The sequence below is a fragment of the Terrapene carolina genome, unplaced genomic scaffold (assembly GCF_002925995.2).
Source record: "Terrapene carolina triunguis isolate 2854851 unplaced genomic scaffold, T_m_triunguis-2.0 Scaffold604, whole genome shotgun sequence".
NCBI classification, from domain to species: domain Eukaryota; kingdom Metazoa; phylum Chordata; order Testudines; family Emydidae; genus Terrapene; species Terrapene triunguis.
Genome location: NW_020664955.1, coordinates 987,424 through 1,006,746, shown reverse-complemented (window position 1 = coordinate 1,006,746; position 19,323 = coordinate 987,424). Strand labels below are relative to the sequence as shown.

Below are 19,323 nucleotides of genomic sequence, written 5' to 3'. Positions count from 1 at the left end.
ACCGTGGAGGCGAGGCATGTCCCTAGAAATGTAGGCACCTTGGCAGGCCAGGCTCTCTTTTAAAGTGCAAGAGTTGTGCATTCTCCCCAACACAAACAAACACACGCTCCCCCCAATCCTTCCCCCTGCACCCCTTAAAACTAGAAACCCCTCCCCCTTAGCCTGGGGGAACCCACCACCCCCAGAGTGAGTCATGCACACCCCACAATGTGCAGCCCCCTGTGCAGCGCCCCCCCGCTACTTATCCCCCTGCCTCGCTTCCAGCTAACCCCCCCTCGCTCATAGAGCAGCTGGCGCCTGCAGCCGCACAGCCCCCTGGTACTTGTAGTTCCCGCGCCCAGCCGGCAGCGCCACCCCGCGGGATTGGTAGTTTCCCACAGCCCCCCCCCCAGCAACAGGCGGCGGCCGCCGGGAAGGACTCCAAGCTCCAGCATGCCCCGCGCGCCCCGCCTCGCCGCTGGCTCAGCCGCCCGGGAAAATGGCGCGAGCCCGCAGCAGGTGAGACTCCCCCAGCGGCGACCTGGGGGGGAGGGACTGGCGCACCCATGTGTCCCCGGCGGGGCGGGGCTGCGGGCACCCCCTTGGCAGCCGTGCCAGGCTCCCGCCGGCGCTCGCCAGGGCACAGCCACGGGCCCAGCGGCAGGGAGACGCGGCTGCTTCCTTTGTCCGCTGGCTTCCAAGCTCTACCCTGAGGGCGCCTCTCTCCTGCCGGGGGGGGCTACTCCCTCCCCCCCCCCCCGCGCCCCGATCCCTCCCGTGCAGCGAGTTTATTAATCGCCTCGCGTCTCTAGCGCTTGCAAATGGCAAAGCGCTGCAAAGCGCCAGGCGTTTTGTCCCTGCTTCTGAAAGATGTAATGATTGGGGGGGTGACTTGCCTCCCCCCTCCCACTTCTGAAAACCCTCAGGGGCCGGCTATGGGGCCCGGCTTGCATGCGCCCCTATTAGGCTCGGGGAGGCGAGGGGGTGCGCAGTAGGTTGAATTGCCCGTCCGTTCCCCAGGAGACGTGCATATCAGTGAGCCCGAGCGCTATTGCACAGGGTGCCAAAGTGCGGGCCCCATGGTGGTTCTGCACGTGCTACGCCAGGAGTCAGAGACCCCTGTTCCGCGAGGGGCTAACAAGAGCGAAGTTTCAGTGTGTGCTAGAGTTGAAGTGATACTGCCCCTTAACATGGATGCAGCTATAGCAGCATATAAAAATCCTTTTTATAACCGCTCCCATGCATTAAGGGGAATAAGCGTTACCAGTATGAGGTGCCTTTATACCTCCATAACCATGCTAGGGTTTGGACTGATTTAACTCTTTTGGTTTTAAACACGAAATCACACCCCTCGCCCTTACGCTGGTACCCAACCGCTGTGCAGACCGGGCCTGGGACATTTATACTCGTCCTCTCCTGCTGACTTTTGGCAGTTCCATATTTCCACTGAACATGTCATGGCAGCTTTAAAGCAGCCCTGATCCCCGCACAGGGGTGGAATCTTAATAAATCTCTGTAAAGCCCTTTTACCCACTGTACGTCCTTACGGAAGTATGTCACGTGTAATTGTTTCAACTCTTCATTAGACGGACACCAAATACTGCACAGATCAGACGTATAATTCCAGCTCACTCCATTCTGAGTGTTTACACGGTGGCTCTGAACTTCCCTTCACATGGTTAACTGTGTTCACGTGACTTTAAAAAAAAAAAAAAGGAATTTTTAGCTGGGTTTCATATCCTGTCTATGACTATGCATGACACCATGTGTTATAGCTGGGCAGTAACCACGGCATCTCCCTCTGTCTTGTTTTAATATGTTAATGTTGTTTATAATATATAGTACGGTCGATCAGATAGGAACACAAACACATCTTTGCTTTTTAATAAAAGCCCCCATTTTAATTCAGTGCAATGCGTGAGTCACGTGGATAAAGGATGGTTACGTCAACAGACTGGAATTCAGGTTAGAGTTCGCTTCCTGTGTGACCTTGGGCAAGTCATTTATTCTCTCTGTGCCTCAGTTGGCCTCTGTAAAATGGGAATAATGATACTTCCTTTCTCCCACCCTTTGTGAATTTAGATTGTAAGCTGTGTAGGTATTTGGATTGTAAACTACCTCTTATTTGGGGTATGTACAACACCCAACACATTGAGACCTTGATTTGACTAGGGTGCTATTATCATATATATATAATGATTATAGCAGAACCTCAGAGTTACGAACACCAGAGTTATGTACTGACCAGTGAACCACACATCTCATTTGGAACCGGAAGTACACAGTCAGGCAGCCGCAGAGACCACACACACACAAAAAAAAGGCAAATGCAGTGCAGTACTGTGGTAAACGTAAACTACTTAAAAAAAGGGAAAGTAGCATTTTTCTTCTGCAAAGTAAAATTTGAAAGCTGTATAAGTCAGTGATCAATTGTAAACTTTTGAAAGAACAACCAGCACGTTTTGTTCAGAGTTACAGACATTTCAGAATTACAACCAACCTCCATTTCCGAGGTGTTCGTAACTCTGTGGTTCCACTGTATTATAATTCATCATTTGAGTGTCGGAAGGTATTAATTCAAATGATTTGCTCGTGTTAGCACAAAGGATGAATTGCCCAAAAATCCATACTGGACGGGGTGGCATTCCCTTATTGAAAATGTTTGTGATCTAATCAGGATGACTTAGATGGCCAATCGCAGAACACAAATGGTGTCTTGCAAAGCATGAATACTTACGATTCATAAACGCAGTCCAAGAAAAGAGGGTTGGGTTAGTTAAATGATTCACTGACCAAAACCAGGACTATATTCACAGTGAGTGGTATCCATAAGGGATAACTCAACTGGCTCTAAGATATAATAAAATAAAAATAAAAGGAAGTATTTCTTCACACAACACACAGTCAACCTGTGGAACTCCTTGCCAGAGAATGTTGTGAAGGCCAAGACCATAACAGGGTTCAAAAAAAAAATTAGATAAATTAATGGCGGATAGGTCCATCAGTGGCTATTAGCCAGGATGGGCAGGAATGGTGTCCCTAGCCTCTGTTTGCCAGAAGCTGGGAATGAGCGACAGGGGATGGATCACTTGATGATTACCTGTTCTGTTCATTCCCTCCGGGGCACCTGGCACTGGCCACTGTCGGATACAGGATACTGGGCTAGATGGACCTTTGGTCTGACCCAGTAGGGCCATTCTTATGTTCTTATGGTAACAAACTGGTAGGGGCAATCACTGCCTGCTGCTGGCTGGAGTCAGAACTAATCACTTCTGTGATATCAGCCCTCCACTGCCTATAGCTAATGGAGAATCTCCTATCTACAGTGGTGAGGGCCTGTCCTTTTGGTCAGGAGAAGTTATGTCCATCTAGGGGCTTGTCTACACTAGAAAACTACGTTGTGTTAACTAACACCGTGTTACTCATGACTTTGCAGTCAGTGTGGACGGGTAATGTCATGTTGAACATTGTGTCCGTTGAATGTGGGTACACCGTTAAAGAAGACCATCCCTTACCGTGATGTTCCGAATGGCCATGGGTTTGTTACATGTTTGCATGCAAGCCTACTGAAGATCACATGGTCTTCAAACTTTCTTTGAAAATAGTCACCTTTAGGCCAAGTGCTAAGAAAGTTCCAGCCCAACGGATTCTTTTTTTTAGAATGCTCTGAAAATGCTCTGGGGCGGTGAGTGGGTACAAAGAGAGACAAGGCGCTTCACAAACCACACTGAAATGCAGCCACCTCTGGGGAGGAACAGATAAGCTGTTTCACACTGCAAAGCAACACCCTTGTTGCAATAGTTTAGGACAGGGAGGCGGTCCTGTTTTATAACACCACTTTAGACTATTAAAGCTGTGGTTCCTCTTAAAGGAGGAATATCGCCTTGAGAGTTTACAAACATTTGAAAGGTTCGCCTTGCACATGCACAGTAACAGTATTTACTGTGGTTGAAGTAGTGGGGTTCTGTGTACTGCACAGTTGCATAATGCTGCGGGGGGTGGGGTGGTCTCTGCAGATAATTGAGTTAAAACCTTGAAATTGTACCAATACGCAGTTAGGCAACCCCGTCGTCGGGTTGATTCTTTCTTTTAACTAAAGAAGATACATGCAAATGCCTGTGTTAATACACAGTGGAGCTTGCAAATTTAAACACCGGCAGTTCAGGAAATGAAACCGTGTACGGATCTCAGAGCAACGTTAATTCCGTCTCCTTGTTCGTATCTTGTCATTTTGATGGATACTTAGGCTTTTAATATTTCCCCCTTAATTCATGCAGTGTGTGCAGTGTTGAGTGAATTAATGTGACTGTGCTCATGTTAACTCTTTCATTCCCTGCATGGCCTGTGTTTAAATGTGCAAATTTCAGCATTGCATTAACGTAAGGTTTTGCGCTTATACGTGCTGTACCTACACGTGCATCTATTGTCTGAATAATCTATAGTTTGCCCATTTCTGTGGTATGTCTCACTTCCTTTCAATGGGCAGAAATTTTAAGCCTCCCCCAATTAACCAGCCCCCTACCTGGGAAGCAACTGGGAATGGAAAAGAAGGCAACTTCTTAGCTAGCGCTGTCTGAAAAGACTAGCCTGGCAATAAGCTCCAAAGGCGAATAAACTTGGGCGCAGGTTGCAGGATTCGGTGCCACAGAACCATCTGTTTGAGAGCATTCTGGGCCTGTGAGGAGCTCATGTGTAGGGACTGCCTGCAGTTGCAGTAGGGCTTAGGGGCAGAGATAGTCTCGGCTGTGGCCAGGTTCCAAACCACATAGTGCCTTATAGATTGAAACTGACGCCCCGACTGGCACCTGCGTGCCGGAGCGGTGTGCAGAGCACAGGTGTCATGAGCTGCTTCCGCCTTGCTCCCCTGAGCAATCAGGCCGCTGTGTGATGCACTAGCTCAACTTTCAGCATGAACGTCTAGGGGAACCCTGAAAAGAACAGGTTGTGCTAATCCTGCCTGGTGGTGACAGAGGTGTAGATGGGGAAGGAGGAAGAATTGTGCAGCGCTTTCAGGTCCCCCCAATGAAAGGTACTAGGCACAAATTAACAATAGCTGACTTTGGCGCCTATCTGCAACTTTAGGCACCTATAGACCTTGTAAACCTGAGCTCCCTCTCTTGCAGGGTCCCAGAGCTCGGGCTCCAGTCCAAGCCCAAACATCTACACTGCAGTTTTTAGCCCCACGGCCCAAGCTCCGCAAGCCTGAGCCAGCTGACCCTGTATAGCTGGTATTTAATAGCTGTGTAGACGTACCCTACGCTGCAATTTTTAGCCCTGCAAGCCCAAGTCATCTGCCCAGGGCCAGATTAAAGATTAAAACAGGAAGAGTTTTAAAAATCCAGTACACTTCTCATGATTGATTCTTTCAGCCTGGTGGGGGAAAACCTGGCCGGTCAGTTTCACTTAGGAGCGTAGTCGGTTTCACTGCCTGGCTCTCCTGCACTTCCCAGCCGCTGTGCTGTCTGAGTAGCAGCCGCAGGTGGGGTGGGGGTTCATCTCTTCACCTGCTTCAGCTGAAATCCTTGAAAAAGAGAAGCCAAGCCGCATGTCCGTGCGGGCTTAGCGAGTGTAAATGTGCCCAGTCTCACCTGTGCATGTCCCTTTAATTCCTGAACCCCTCTTAGCTCTGCACCTTTCCCTCCTACTGTCGCCTCCCATCTGCTGCCTCCGGGAGTTAGCTGAGAGATGCATACAGAAGCACAGGTGTTTGTGTTGAGATAGTGCCAGCAGTCGCCCCACCCCCTTGTCCTCTCCAGCTAACCTGCCAATGCAGCGGTCTTAGTTACCCTATCACCTGGCAAAGCCTGAAGCCTCTCTCCTCACTCAGCTCCACTCCGGGGACTGAGAACCTGTAGATGCCCGGAACCGAGGGGGGATCCTGATTCAAACCACCTCCAACCCCTTTCTCGCTGGCTTCGTCATCAGAGCAGGATTCCCCTCGCTTTCCGCCCTTTGCTCCTTGAACAGCAAGAAGGCTCGGCGATCCACCAGCTGGCTGTGATGGACACAGATCCGCCGCTGGAGCTGCGCGTCTTCAACCTCAATTGCTGGTAAGTCGCCGTTTGTTTGCTCTTCCATTGGACGAGCAGAGTTCAAAGCAGACTGGTGGAGGGTGGCTCTCCAGGGCAGTGGGTGCAGGTTCACCCGGGAGAGGCATGACATACCTTAGCACAGACGTGCAACCAGGGGGTCCCTCTGATCTCTCTCAGCACGTTCCCGATTATTACATCTAGGGGTTAAAGCAGGGGACTTGCAAGCCAGGAGCGCTGCTGCTGGTTTGATGCCTCTCTGTGCCTCAATTCCTGTAAAGTGGGGACGCTAACATATGTCCCTCCGCCTCCCAGCAGGGCTGCCATTGTAAAGCGCATGGAGATCCTGGGGTGGGAGATGCTGGCAGTGGCAGCGTTGTCGTTTATCCTAGAGGAGGTGCCTGGGAATGGGACCTGGTGCCCGTTGTTCACAACCAGGCCACTGGGATGTGTGAGTGAAATGTCACAAAGCTGGATGCCCCTGTCTTGAGGGGCGGGGGGATCTTTCAGCAGAGGCAAAGCAGGGCCTCAGTTAACCCATCCCTCCCAACTTAGCTGCAGATCTGCACCCTGCAGTCAGGAGTTACTCAGGTCCAGGGGCTCCATCCTGCTCCACCTTGGTCCCTCCTCCCCTGTCCATTTGCAACGAGCTGCCTTCCTGGAGCAAGCCCCACTCTTCCCCCCCATACAGGGAGCCTCGGCGCTGCTCACATCGTCACTGCTGTGGGCTCTGTGCCAGCCTCCTCAGCCCAGACTGCCAACCCTGTTTCATGCACCGGCAGCTCTTGCCTGCAGGCAGACTGTGCGCATTGCGGGTTCGGGTTTGGGCAAGGAAACTGGCTCAGCTAGTGTGTGTTGGGTACACGCTGCCCCCGATTCCCAAGAACGCATGCAAAGTACCTTACGTGACCCATGCAGGAGTCAGGCCAGGCCTGTAAACACGGCCTCCCACAAGGGCTCTCATCTTGCGTATGGCTTTGTGGAGTCGTAGGCATTAGACGCGACCAGGGCCATGAAGCCCTATTGAATTCAAATCCCCTCCACCCCTCCTCTCTACCTTCCTAGTCCTGTGTCTGGTCTGATTTTAAACCCGGCTGCTCCTGCTTCTCCTTGCGCTGTGTCCAGGGCCGGCCCTGGGTGTTTTGTTAACTGGGGCAGAAAATGTTTCCAATGTCCCGCAAATGGCTGAGCCAAAAAACCCCCCAAACCTCCGATTTGGTGTCCTCCCACATGCCGGAAATTGGTGCCCAGGGCAACCACCCTGCTTGCCCCTCTGTCCCCGCAGGCCAGCCCTGGAGGAGTCTCTCTTGCTTTGAAGCTGAGATGAGCGTGCAAGAGGCTGAAGGAAACTTCCTGTCCCTTTTGTATCCCTGCCTCAAGCAGGACAGGGCTGGGGCTCTAGACCACTGCGTGTTTGGAGGGCGATCCTTGGCATTCAGGGGTCTCCCAGCACATGGGCACCCTTCCCTAGATGCCTTTCCCTATGACTGCTCAAGGCACTAGGGGCCTGAGCTGCGCTGGTTGGAGGAGGAGGTGAGCCTCTGTCAAGGATGCCCGTCACAGCCTCTCCTTTCTCCCCCCCCCAGGGCGATTCGCTACTTGAGCAAGCTGCGGCAGGAGCGCATTGGGCTGATTGGCGACACGCTTAGCCAGGAGGGGTTCGACCTGGCACTCTTACAGGAGGTGAGGGCTCAGGGAGGCCAGGGTGCGGGAGGTGATGAGGGCTGGGAGTTGGAGTGGGGGTGAAGGAGGGAGAGGGCGAGGGCCATGGAAGCAGGTGGGGCTGGGCTGGCTTCTCTTCTGTGACTCGAGTTCCCGCTGCTCTCAGCCTCTCTCCTGCTTCTCCAGGTGTGGAGCGAGAGGGACTATTGTGAGCTGAAACAGAAGCTGGCTGCCTGCTACCCCTACTCCCACTACTTCAAAAGGTAAGAGGTGCTGTTGGAGTCCCCGGGTGCTGCTTATCCGTGTATCAGAGGGGCCCTGGCAGCAGGTAGCACTCAGTTTTGCAAACTCACGGGATCTTATCAGGAGCTTTGCGGTCATTGATGGTTTTCCTGAAGTCCCAGCTCCTCAACCCGTGTGATTCTCTGAGAATCTCGGCTTAAAAAAAAAGATGGGAGGTTCCTGTCTCTCGTGGTTGCAGAGGAAAGTCTGAAAACACAGCCCTGGCAGCTATGACACCAGGAGACAAAAAGAATCTGGAAGGTATTTTTAACGATCTCATGGCTGCTAAGCCGAGCTCATGGATTGGGATTGGCAATGCTTCGTCATGCTGAGCTCTGGGCGAAGGAAGCAGTTGGAGTTCGCGTGGGTTCAGGTTGGCTTTATGGAGCTACAGCTCACTGTAAGATGTCAGGTGCTGCATGAACCTGATGGGGTGCACTGTTAAACAGCTGCCACGTTCCACCCCAGAGACGGCTGCATTTCAGTGACCCGAATGCAGTGGTCTGTGAAGCATGCTGGGAGGAAAGGTTCTCTGGAAATAAGAGACACCCTTTCTTTTGCTCAGCAGAAAGCGCCGCCTCTTAATCATAATAAAGTTTGCTGCTGTTATGCCAGCACTGAACCCTGGCAGGCTGCTACGTGCGTGTCCCCGCCCCAGGGACCATGGCAGGTGAGCGGCCTTTGCCCCTCTGACACAGAGCCTTAGGGTGGTGATTGGTGAACATTCTCCCCGCCCCCCTCCCAGGGTAGCCTATCACCCGAGGGCAGGGTATTAGCTGGATGTCGCAAGCTATCTCTGGAGATTATATCACAGGCCCTTTGCAGCTCTCTTGAGATCCCAGCAGGGAATAGTGATGCTCTCCAGCTGTCTTTGCAGTGCCCGGGGCAGTGACACTGGGTTCTTGGCGTTCTCTGGGCGGAGCTTGCCCATGGGGCTGCTGTGGCATGACCATAAATGGGCAGGCACAAAGGGACTGGAGGCAGCAGATAGCGACTCGCTGAGACACCATCTCTCAGGAGCACCCAAGCGGACTTTGTCAGGGAAAAAGGCAAGCGGGGTCATCCCTTCCAGTGCTAGCCCAGCCCTTATGTCTCCTGCCCCCTCAGATACAGCCTGGGACAGGCTTGATATTAAAGGTGTGCTTGTAAGTGGTTCATACATGATTAACTGAGGTGTGAATAAATGGCTAGTCAATTGCTGTGGAGTGTCACCCGCCTTCCACATGGACACCCTAATGGGCACAGTCTCTTAGACCTTCCCCACCGGATCTGTGCCTCTTGGTCACAGCGACACATCCCCTCTTGGGTCGAGTGAGAGTGACCCCCTTCCCCATGTCAGGCTGGTTGCTTTCTACCCTTCCCAGTTCTTTATTTGGTCGCTGCCTTCAACCAGTCCAAACCAGTCTGTGCAATTTCCCAGGCTGGGGGCGGTGGGGTTTTGAGCCTTTTCCAGATCTGTTTACCTGCCTGGGGATTTGCATGAGTGAATCCCTCTTTCCCCCTGGAGACTCTCCCATACGGGGAGCTATGACATTTATAGAGTTGATAGAATAGCCTTAAAGTCATCCCCTGTGTCTGTACTAACTGTCCCATCTCCCTCTGCCAGAAGAAAATGCTTAAGGGATACTTAGACTTGCCAGAATTCGATGTTGATTTGTTTATCCTTTCGACCAGTAGTGTTGATATTTATTGTGAAGCATATTTTTCAATTTTGATTGATTGAAAATTTCACAGTTGCACTGAATTATGATTTTAAGCATTTTTAAAATGTATTATCCACATGAAATCTTCTCCTTTGCTGGAATGTTAGAGGGAGAGGTCAGGGAATAATTATTTAATGACAGTAGATGCTGAGATTCAACAAGTTAAAGCTTTATAACCGTTAAAATACAAATTGTCAACGCCACAGGTCGAAATATACGAAGTTAATCAAGCAGCATTTTTCTGACTCGGCCTGTCTGTAGATTTCACTTACCGCATATTTTTTTCCATCGGTTTGTGTGTGCGCAGTGAAAGCGACGTTTACTGATAAAAATCTGGTCCTTCCAAGCCTAAGGATACTTGACTAGTGTCCTGGGGAAGTCTATGGGTTTGTGGCCTGGAGGGCATGTCTGGCGTTACCTCCCATTGGGATGTTACAGGGAGTAACTCTTGGTCATTGGAGGGAATCGCAATAGACCTGGCTCCTCACAAAGCTGCTCTTAACCGCTGAGGGATCCCAAACCTCTGACACATAGAGGCATCTTCTGCACCTCTTGCCCAGAGCCAGATCCCTTTCTTTGCCCCACCTCCACGTTGTTCAGGGCCTGGTAGGGTCTGAGGCATCACCACAGGTTCTCTGGGCAGAGAGGGGGAGTAGATTGACCCCACACATGCCCCGCTGCGTTTGCCTCCTGCAAAAGAGAGAGGACTTAAACAAGGAGCTCCCGCCTCTTAGCCTGGTCACCTGGGAGGGAAGGAGACCCCTGTTCTAGTCTCTTCTTAACAGGCAGAGGGAGGATGTGAACCTGGTTCTCCCACATTCCAGACGAGCGTCAAAACCAGTAGACTATAGAGTTATTCTAGTGCTAACCTTTGCGGAACTTATACTTAATTAAAGTGGAATCTCTTTAAGAGGGACGACTAAGGGAGCGCCCCCTCCAAATCCCTTTTCCACCTCTGGCAGGGAGAGGCCTCAAACCAGCACCTCCAGCATCCCAAGGTAGTACCCTCACCACTGGCCTATAGAGAGCTTTTCACATTGGAGGATCCCTTTGGCCCAACTAATATTTAATTCAAGTGGAACCACTTCAAGAGGAAAGACCAAAGGCCCTCCCTAGCACAGGGAGACTCAAACCAGGACCTCTAACACCCCAGGTTTGCCCCTTGACCACTGGGCTATAGCAGAGCCCTGAGACTGCCTTTGGCCCTCCAATTAATAAAGCGGACCAGCAGCAAGCTCAAGGGAGCACCTTTGGCAAAGCCCTTCTCCTCATCAGGCAGCCCGGGGATCCCTCACCACTGGACTAACAAGTGATTGTAACCCAGCTGTTGCCCCAAATAATAGTTAGTGGAACAGATTCACCAGGCAAGCATGAGGGAGCCCTCCCCAGCCCAGTTTGGCCCCTAGACCAACAAGCCCAGTCTTAATTCCTGTCTCTCCCCATTCACTGAGGAAGGAGCCTCACCACCTAACTCGGGGTTGGGGGGGTCCGTTGTTGTGCCCGATTTTCTAGGCATCTCAAAGTGAGGGAGGGCAGTGCTGAGTATTGCCACAAGGCTGAGACGGGGAGCTGAGAGCGGGTAGACTTGGTCCATATCACAGGCAAACAGCACTGTGACCATAAGGGAGCTGAGACTAGGCACGTGACAGGCATATAGCCCGGAGAGCAGAGGAGGGGGCTGCTGAGAGTGGGCATGCTCAGTCCATACGACAGCCACCTCCCTGAGACCAGCGAGCTGAGATGGGACATGCTTTGTAAATGCCAGAAGCACTGAGCTCAGGGTGGGGAGTGAAGCATAGACACCAGCAGTGCAGGCCCCTGCCTCAGCCCCAAAACCAGAGTGGGGAATTGAGAACAAACAATCGCAATGGAGTGGGGTGTCCAAATGGATGTGTGAGAGACATTCTGGCGCTCCCCTATTTCCACACTCCTGCTGCGAGGGGTGGGAAGAAGAGCTCTAAACTCCTTCTCCGAGTGCTCAGCTGCTGTCTGCAGCCATCTCTTTTTCCCATGCCACTGATAGCTGAAGTAGAGGCACGACCGAGTGCATGACTGTTTGGCCGCCTCAGACGCACGTCCATTCCCAGCTCCATAGCCTCTCTGTGCGTGGGAATGAAGCTCTTCTTTGGGCCAACACCAGCTGCCCCACAAACAGAGCATTATCTTTGGCACAGAACTTCCGCATCTGAGTCCAAGCAGCTTGTTTACTCTGGGTGTTTGCTTTGCATGAGCAATGTGCAAGAACATTTGTGAATCTGCTTCCTCAGGATCTGCCTCAAGTTTTGGTATTGCAGAATGGTGGCCAGGCACGACTCGCACTGCTCGTTGGATGCTGTGACACCCACCGGCAAAGTGCACTTCACGACCAGCTGACAATCTCTGCTCCCACTTCACGAACCAGACAGTGAGGAGAAAATTTGCAAGTTAGATTTAGTCTTTGAATATAGCATCATCGTCACACATTGCTTTGGTAATGCTGCTAGCACAGTAAGGTTCCAAACTTCTTGCATTTGGACATTGTGCCTGTGGGCTCTCACCAAATTTCATTGATCCTTCATTTGCGTAATTGTCACCAACAACAGCCATGGATACTGTTCAGCAGCTGACCATGCCTTGAATACTGCGTGCAGTTCTGGTCGCCCCCTCTCAAAAAAGATATGTTAGAAATGGAAAAGGTACAGAGAAGGGCAACAAAAATGATTAAAGGTATGGAATAGCTTCCATGTGAGGAGAGATTAAAAAGACTGGGATTGTTCAGCTTGGAAAAGAGACACCTGAGGGGGAACTTGCTAGAGGTCTATGAAATCAGGAATGGTGTGGAGAAGGTGACTAGGGAAGTGTTAATTACCCATTCACAGAACACAAGAACCAGGGGTCACCCGATGAAATGAACAGGTAGCAGGTTTAGAACAACCATAAGGACGTACCTTGTCACACAACGTACAGCCAACTTGTGATACAAGGTAGCTTAACCATTGACAGATTTTTCTCCAGCCAAGAGGGTATGTTGCTCTTTTGGGTGTTTCTCAGAGATCCATCTCAAGTTGAAGAGGGAAAGCGGGGCAGGTGCCAGCTCATACTTCATCAGACTCTGGCTATCAGCATCTCTGGACTGGACAATAACTGTCAGCTTGCTGGATATCTGACCATCAATAATGATTGCTTGTGCTGTCTGCGTCTTCTTTTGTTCAACTGTGATTACCAAATGCTTTGCGATTATGTCTGTTTATGGGATCAAAAGAGGCCTACCTCCCCCCTTTGTAGCCTACTGGTTACAAACTGCTTCGTTTCTTGTGTGCCATTCTCTCTGGTCATGCACAAGCTTTCTGCAGTTTCAGGTGGGGCCACAGTAGACGTTGCAGCATTCACAAGTGGCTGGCTGTTGTCTGGGCTTGTTTCAGGGTCATTCTTTCAGTCATGACTTTTATAATATCTTGGACAGCAGCAGCCATGCACTTTGTGGTGGCTTCTTTGTGGCGATCTACTGCTGAAGGCTGCATTCCACACCTTTGTTTGTCATAGCTGCTACAGCTGCCTTAAAATGCATAGTCAGGTAATACTGTGTCAGAGCCTTATCCTTTGGGCAAAGCTGCTGATGCTTCCCACAGTCCTTGCTGAGAGATTGCTTGATGGCCATGTCATGCCACACACCACTGAAGGGTCTGGTAGTCCAGTACTCTGTTCCCTATCAACTGGGACATGATATATATCTGGCTTCTCATCCTCCACAAGTCTGTCTTCTGTTACCTTTACACAACCTCATCTTGCCTCATTCACATGACCACACTGGACGTCAAGTGGAATCATCTCTGCCAATGTCTCAAGCTCGATGGACTTGTTATCATCTCTCTTTGCTGCTACGTAATCCACCAGCAGTTGGGAGAATCCCGTGACATAGTTCTCCCAGAGCAGACACGCTGAGGAGTAGGCAGTGCGACTTGGTGGTCAAAGCAGAAGGCCGGCCTAGTGGTCGGGGCAGAACCAAAGGGCAGAACCGGAGGCGTGATCAGGAGACAAGCCAGTGGTCAGAGCCAGGCGTTAGGAGTCCGAGGAAGGCAGGGACAAGGGCTGGAGTGGAACAGATGTGAGATGAAGCAAGGGCTGAACAAGAAGCTCGTCTGCTGTGCTGCGTGTCTGCCAGGCTTAAATAGGGATCTGTTGGCCCTTCTGTCCAATCAGAGAGCACAGTCACTTAGTGAGGGTTTATTGGGCCCAGCCACGCTCATTAGGTTGCTAGGTGACTGTGCCCAGAACCAGCTGAGGTCCTGACAGTCTCTGAACAGTTTGTTCCTTGGATAACATGTGTCCATGAGCTGGTGGAGCGACTGGGTGCTCTGCCAGAGCATTCTGTGCTTCCACACTGTTTTCTCCGTGTGCCGGCTCCACGTTGTCAAATGCTTCAACGCGTGCTCGAGCTTTCTCCAAGATGGGGCTCGTCTCCTCTTCTGGAAGAACATTGTTCATGGGATCGCCAGGTGCCATCCATTTCCAGCAATGCATTGCCTCATTCATAAGTTTGTGGATTCTAACACCAGGGTTATATGCGGTCCCTCTTAGAGCATGGCAGATGACTGATGCAGCATAGATGACGGCTTCCACAAGGATGTCTTCAAACCCACTTTCCTGCATCACACTGCCTACATCACCCATGACATTCATTGCACGATGCATGTCTCCCATCTCAAGGCGGCCATTGTCAAATTCCCTTTGAGTCCTCCATTTAATCAACTGTGCTTTGCAGGAGGTTGCTTCATCATAAGTCTAGACCTGGCCTAGAGAGCAGAACATACCCAGAAAGTATTTCATCAGGGTGTACACTGTATTAACATCAGTGGCAGGTGCAGCAAGCATTGGACAGCAGCCAGTATTCATAAAATATAAAACAGCGACAAAAACTTTTCTCCAATCAGTCCTTTCTTCGAATACTGACAAATATTTGGATGCATTACATGGTACAAACAGGCTCATGCTGTCGCATGACTACAGACTTCTGCTTTAACCACAAGCAAAAAAAATACAGGAACATGCATCAAATATATCACCTGGTGCTAAATATTTCCCAGACAGTACTATTTTGAGAACAAAGTTGCATTATCAATTGTACTTAGACGTTTTCTGCCAATTTTGGTCAAAATTAAGACTGTGTTTCTTCGAGTTATGGCCCTTTTGGGGATTTGATGGGGTTTTGTTCAGACTTGATGCCCAACAACGTTTAAACATTTACGTGATATAAAAAAAAACTGCACCACTTCCAGCATCTATATCCACCTTGGTTGCCCACCAGATACGTGCATCACGTGATAGCAACGACATTTTTCTAGCCGATCGCTTACCTTAACTCATTAATAAGACCCCTTTTAAATCTGGCTGGGAGACTGCTGACCCCCCCAGTCCGCTACTATATAACCCCAGCCCCACTCCCCTCCCAAAGCCAGGAATAGAACCCAGGAGTCCTGACACCTCGCCCCTGCTGTAACTACTAGACCCCACTCCTTTCCTCCGGGAGTTTTGCTCAGTAACCCCACCTAGTGACCCCCAAAGGCAGGGCAGGGTTGAGTGACAAGACGGCCCTGCTCTCGCTGAAGATGGTGACTGTAGTTTCTCTTTCGTAGCGGTGTGATTGGCAGTGGGCTCTGCGTGTTCTCCAGATACCCAATCCTGGACACCTTCCTGTACCAGTACTCCCTGAATGGCTACCCCTACATGGTGAGTGCAGGGGGCCGGCCACCACGGGGGCTGCTTACGGCCAAGGGGGGGGGCCTTTGCAGCGACGTGCGGATTGTAACCAGCCTTCTCTCTCTCTCCTCTCCTGTCCCGGCAGCTCCAGCACGGGGACTGGTTCTGCGGCAAGGCCGTGGGGCTCCTCATCATCAAGATCTGTGGGATTATCTTCCATGTGTACGTGACCCACGTGAGTCTCACTGCCGGGAAGGTGGGGGCCAAGGATCTGACAGGGGCTGGGAGTCACTGGAAAAACACGGTGCAGTCTAGCTTGAGCTGTCTAAAGCCATGGGGTCTCTCACTATTTCCCTTAGAAGACCGTTCCACCAGTAGGAAAGGGTTCCTGATCGCCCTTTGCTCAATTTCACCCCACTAGCCCCAGCTGAGCCCCTTTAGACCATCAGTTCCCCCCCTCTCCCCCCGGACATTCACCCCGCCCCGCACAGCAGCATTGCTGTTCTGACATGGGGCAGGAAAGAAGTTCAGATGCTCAGGGTCACCCCCTGCTGGCACAGATCTTGGAAACAAAAGACTGCCAGCGAGGGGCTCCGTTAGTGCCAGGTGTGATGGGAGCCTGTAGGATGCACTAACCAGCAATATCGAGTCATTACCCAGCAGTGCTGGATTCAGCCCTAGAGGCGAAAAGCCGTCTCTCCTTCTCCATCCAGTGCCTCTTGGCTTGAGCCATCTAAAGCCAGACTGCATGGAGCCTGGGAGCACACCGGGCACTGGTATAGGGCAGACGAGAGCTAGGTTCCCAGGGACTGTCCCCGAGCGCCTGGATTCATTGCCTGTGTCCTCCCTTCCCCCAGCTCCATGCGGAGTACTGCCGGGACAAGGACGCTTACCTCCCCCATCGAGTGGTGCAGGCCTGGGAGCTGGCTCAGTTCATACAGTGAGTAAAGCTGAGACGCCGCCCGCGGGCTCGTCGCCAGTGGGACCTTGTTTGTACCCCGATGTCTCATCTCGGGAACGAAGGGGCGTTAGCAGGGGAGCTCGGAACTGCTCCAGACCCGGCCACTCCCCACAGGGGGTGTATCAGCTGTGGGAGAAGCCCCCAGCTACTCCAGTCCCTGGCTCTCTCAGCAGAGGGTGCCATAGGGAGCGTGATGGGGGGGCTCGCTCACTCTGGCCCCATCGAGTGACTCTGCCCCGTCCCCTCAGACACACCTCGAAGGGAGCGGACGTGGTGCTGCTCGGTGGGGATTTGAACATGCACCCCGGGGACGTGGGGATCCGGCTGCTGCGAGGCTGGACAGGGCTGCGAGACTCCTTTGCCGACACAGAGAGGTTCGAGGTAAACGCTTCCCCGTAGGGCCCGGCCAGGGAGGAGCTGTTGCGAGGGAGATGGGCAGGTGGGCGCGCAGGAGTGGCCTGGCGCGGGTGGGCTCCCCTCCCACCTGCTGCCCCTCCTTTGCACCCCGAGCGCCCCCAGCTCCCTCCCCGGCCTGCTGTCCCCCAGCACCTCCACCTCCCCTCCCAGCCACCAGCCAGGCTGCGGTCCCTGTAAGAGTCCAGAGCCCCTGCCCCTCAGCGGGACGCTGGCTCTCCTCTGGGAGAAGGGCAGGGTCTGGTCCGTCTGGAGGGGCACCGACTGACCTTGTGTTGGCTCCCAGGGCTGTGAGGACGGCTGCACCCTGGTCCCAGCCAACTGTTTCATCAACAAGGAGGAGCTGCAGCCCTTCCCGCTGGGAATCCGCATCGACTACATTCTCTACAAGGTACGTGCAGCACAGTGGGGCGGAGACAGGAGGCGACCTGCCCAGGGCCACAGGCTGCATCCGGGGCAGAGCTGGGAACAGGGCCCCAGGCTGCGTCCTGGCGCCGGGCACTGCCCAGCAGACTGCATTGCCTTCCGCTTCCCAACACTGCGAGTCAGACAGGAGAGGCGGAAGAGGCCTGTCTGGGTCTGGTCCATCCCACACTCATACTCTGTTGTCCTGGCTGCTTCAGCCCCCGGCCCCAGAGGCAGCAGCCTTTCCAGAGCAGGTACGTCTGTTACGTACCCGAGCGTCAGGGGCTGTTGGGCTCAAATGCTGCTTTGTGTTGGTAGAGCACAGTGTTGTTCCGCCGTTACCACCACCAAGCTCTTATGTACAGCGCTTTTCATCCCTAGACCTCAAAGCGCTTTTACCAATGAGGTCAATAGCATTAGCCCCATTTTACAGATGGGGAAACTGAGGCATGGGGCAGCGATTTGCCCATGGTCACTGAGGAAGCCAGGGGCAGAGCTGGGAATAGACCCTAGGTCTCCTGAGGCCTTGTCCACTAGGCAACACTGCCTCCCATATTATATAGATATGTAGATCTTGCTGGTTTTGAAGTCCCTTAGCCAAAATCCATAGCCCTTGTACTGTGAGGGTCTTCCTGCTTTTCAGGTCTGAGCAGGTGGGCACAGGTCTGGGACGCAGGAAGGCTTAGTTATAATCCCAGCTCCTGCCACTTGCTCGCTGCATGGCCTTAAGCGACGTCGCTGCCCTGCTCTGTCTGTAACTTGAGGGCGGAGCTCGGCTCTGTCAGCCCTCTGGATGGTGGGGAAGTATTGCCAGTAAAAACTCCGTCTCGAGATGTTTCTGCGTGGTTAGAATAGGGCACTCGGCCTCCCAGCTCCCACTTCAGCCTCTAGGCCACGGAGCAGCAGATTTCCCTTCCGTCAAGTGGGCCACGTCCCATGGCAGGCCGGGGAGGGGCCGTGGGGAGAATGGCCCCAGGACCTGCGTAGCACTGTGCCCCATCGCCCTCCGTCTTCCCTTCCCCTAGGGACTGTCTCGCTTTGTGGTGAAGTGTGACAGCCTCATGACCACCACGGGCACCGCCCCTGGCAAGAGCATTCCCTACTCGGACCACGAAGCCGTTATTGCTACACTGTGCGTGAAGCCACGAGAGGAGGCCAAGGCCTCGAGCAGCAGTGCAGTCGGTGAGTGGTTGGGCCGCTCAGACCTCGGCAACGGGGGCGCAGCTGGCTCAGGGAGGGCAGCTTGTCGGGCAGCCTGGAGCGCTGGGATCTTGAGAGAGCTCTGCCAGCCGGGTCAGCCTGCCAAGTCATTAGGTGGGCCTCCGACCACAGCCACGTCAGAGCTCCTTCCAGGCTCTGCAGGAACGAGGCCACGATAGCAGGTGGACCGGGCGGGCCGTTTGCAAACCCCAAGAGAGCAATCGAGGGAATGGTTGGGTTTGATCCCACAGCCCAATCGTTTCCATCCAGCTGGCACTAGGGAATCTCACACCGCATGGCGAGAAAGACCCAGAATGCATAGAGCCCAGCAGCAAAGCAAAGCACTGTTGGATACCTGCCCAGAATGCCCCTCACTCTGCACAAAGCTCCATCCTGAAGCAGAAAACGGCGTACGCCAGGTACCACATTGACAGAGGCACCAGTTAGTGTGCAAATTAATCCCCTCGCCCCGCATAGACAAGGCCTTAGCGGTCCCACTGATTGCCTTATCGGCACGGTGCGTCTCTCCGGCGGGTAAGACGCCGTGAGCCCCTGGGGAGACTGGAGCTGTATCCAAGGTGGCCTGGCTGGCTGGGAGGAGCTGTCCCACGCGGCGGCTAAGCCCCCGTTTTCTCTTGCAGAGCCAGAGCTGGTGGACGTGGTGAACGAGGCCCGGACAGAGGTGAGGGTGGGGCTGCACGCCGCCGAGCGCCAGCGCTACTCCAACGGCCGCATGGCCATCCTGGCCCTGCTCCTGCTGCTCCTGCAGGCGGCCATGGGCCTGAGCTCCCTGGTGGGCTGGGACTCCCCGCAGCCTTTCCCCAAGTTCTCCTTCTCCCTGCTGAGTTTGCTGGCCACGGTGGTGCTGCTGCTCTCGATGGTGCTGTACGTCTTCCACACCATCGAGGTGAAGATGCTGCAGGGGACGGAGGAGCAGATGAGGCTGGCGCTCCAGGCGCTGCAGGACAAGCTCAGCTCCATGTAGGGGGGGGGGGGGGGGGGGATCAAGAGG

The 19,323-nt window shown here is 53.1% G+C and overlaps 1 protein-coding gene across 2 annotated transcripts; it reads left to right on the top strand.

Annotated features, from left to right (window-relative positions):
- Window positions 1–426: 426 nt before the first annotated feature.
- Window positions 427–19,323, top strand: SMPD2 (sphingomyelin phosphodiesterase 2). Of its 2 annotated transcripts, none has more exons than XM_026659168.2 (11): window positions 427–498; window positions 5,807–6,029; window positions 7,595–7,691; window positions 7,857–7,933; window positions 15,268–15,361; window positions 15,477–15,566; window positions 16,189–16,271; window positions 16,541–16,673; window positions 16,993–17,097; window positions 18,137–18,293; window positions 18,953–19,323. In XM_026659168.2, exons 2-11 carry the CDS (start codon window positions 5,980–5,982, stop codon window positions 19,294–19,296), a joined length of 1,230 nt encoding a protein of 409 aa, XP_026514953.1. In that variant the 5' UTR covers window positions 427–498; window positions 5,807–5,979; the 3' UTR covers window positions 19,297–19,323. The 2 variants fall into 2 exon arrangements, with proteins under 2 accessions (XP_026514953.1, XP_024066284.2); XM_024210516.3 differs by having other exon boundaries at window positions 457–498; window positions 5,905–6,029.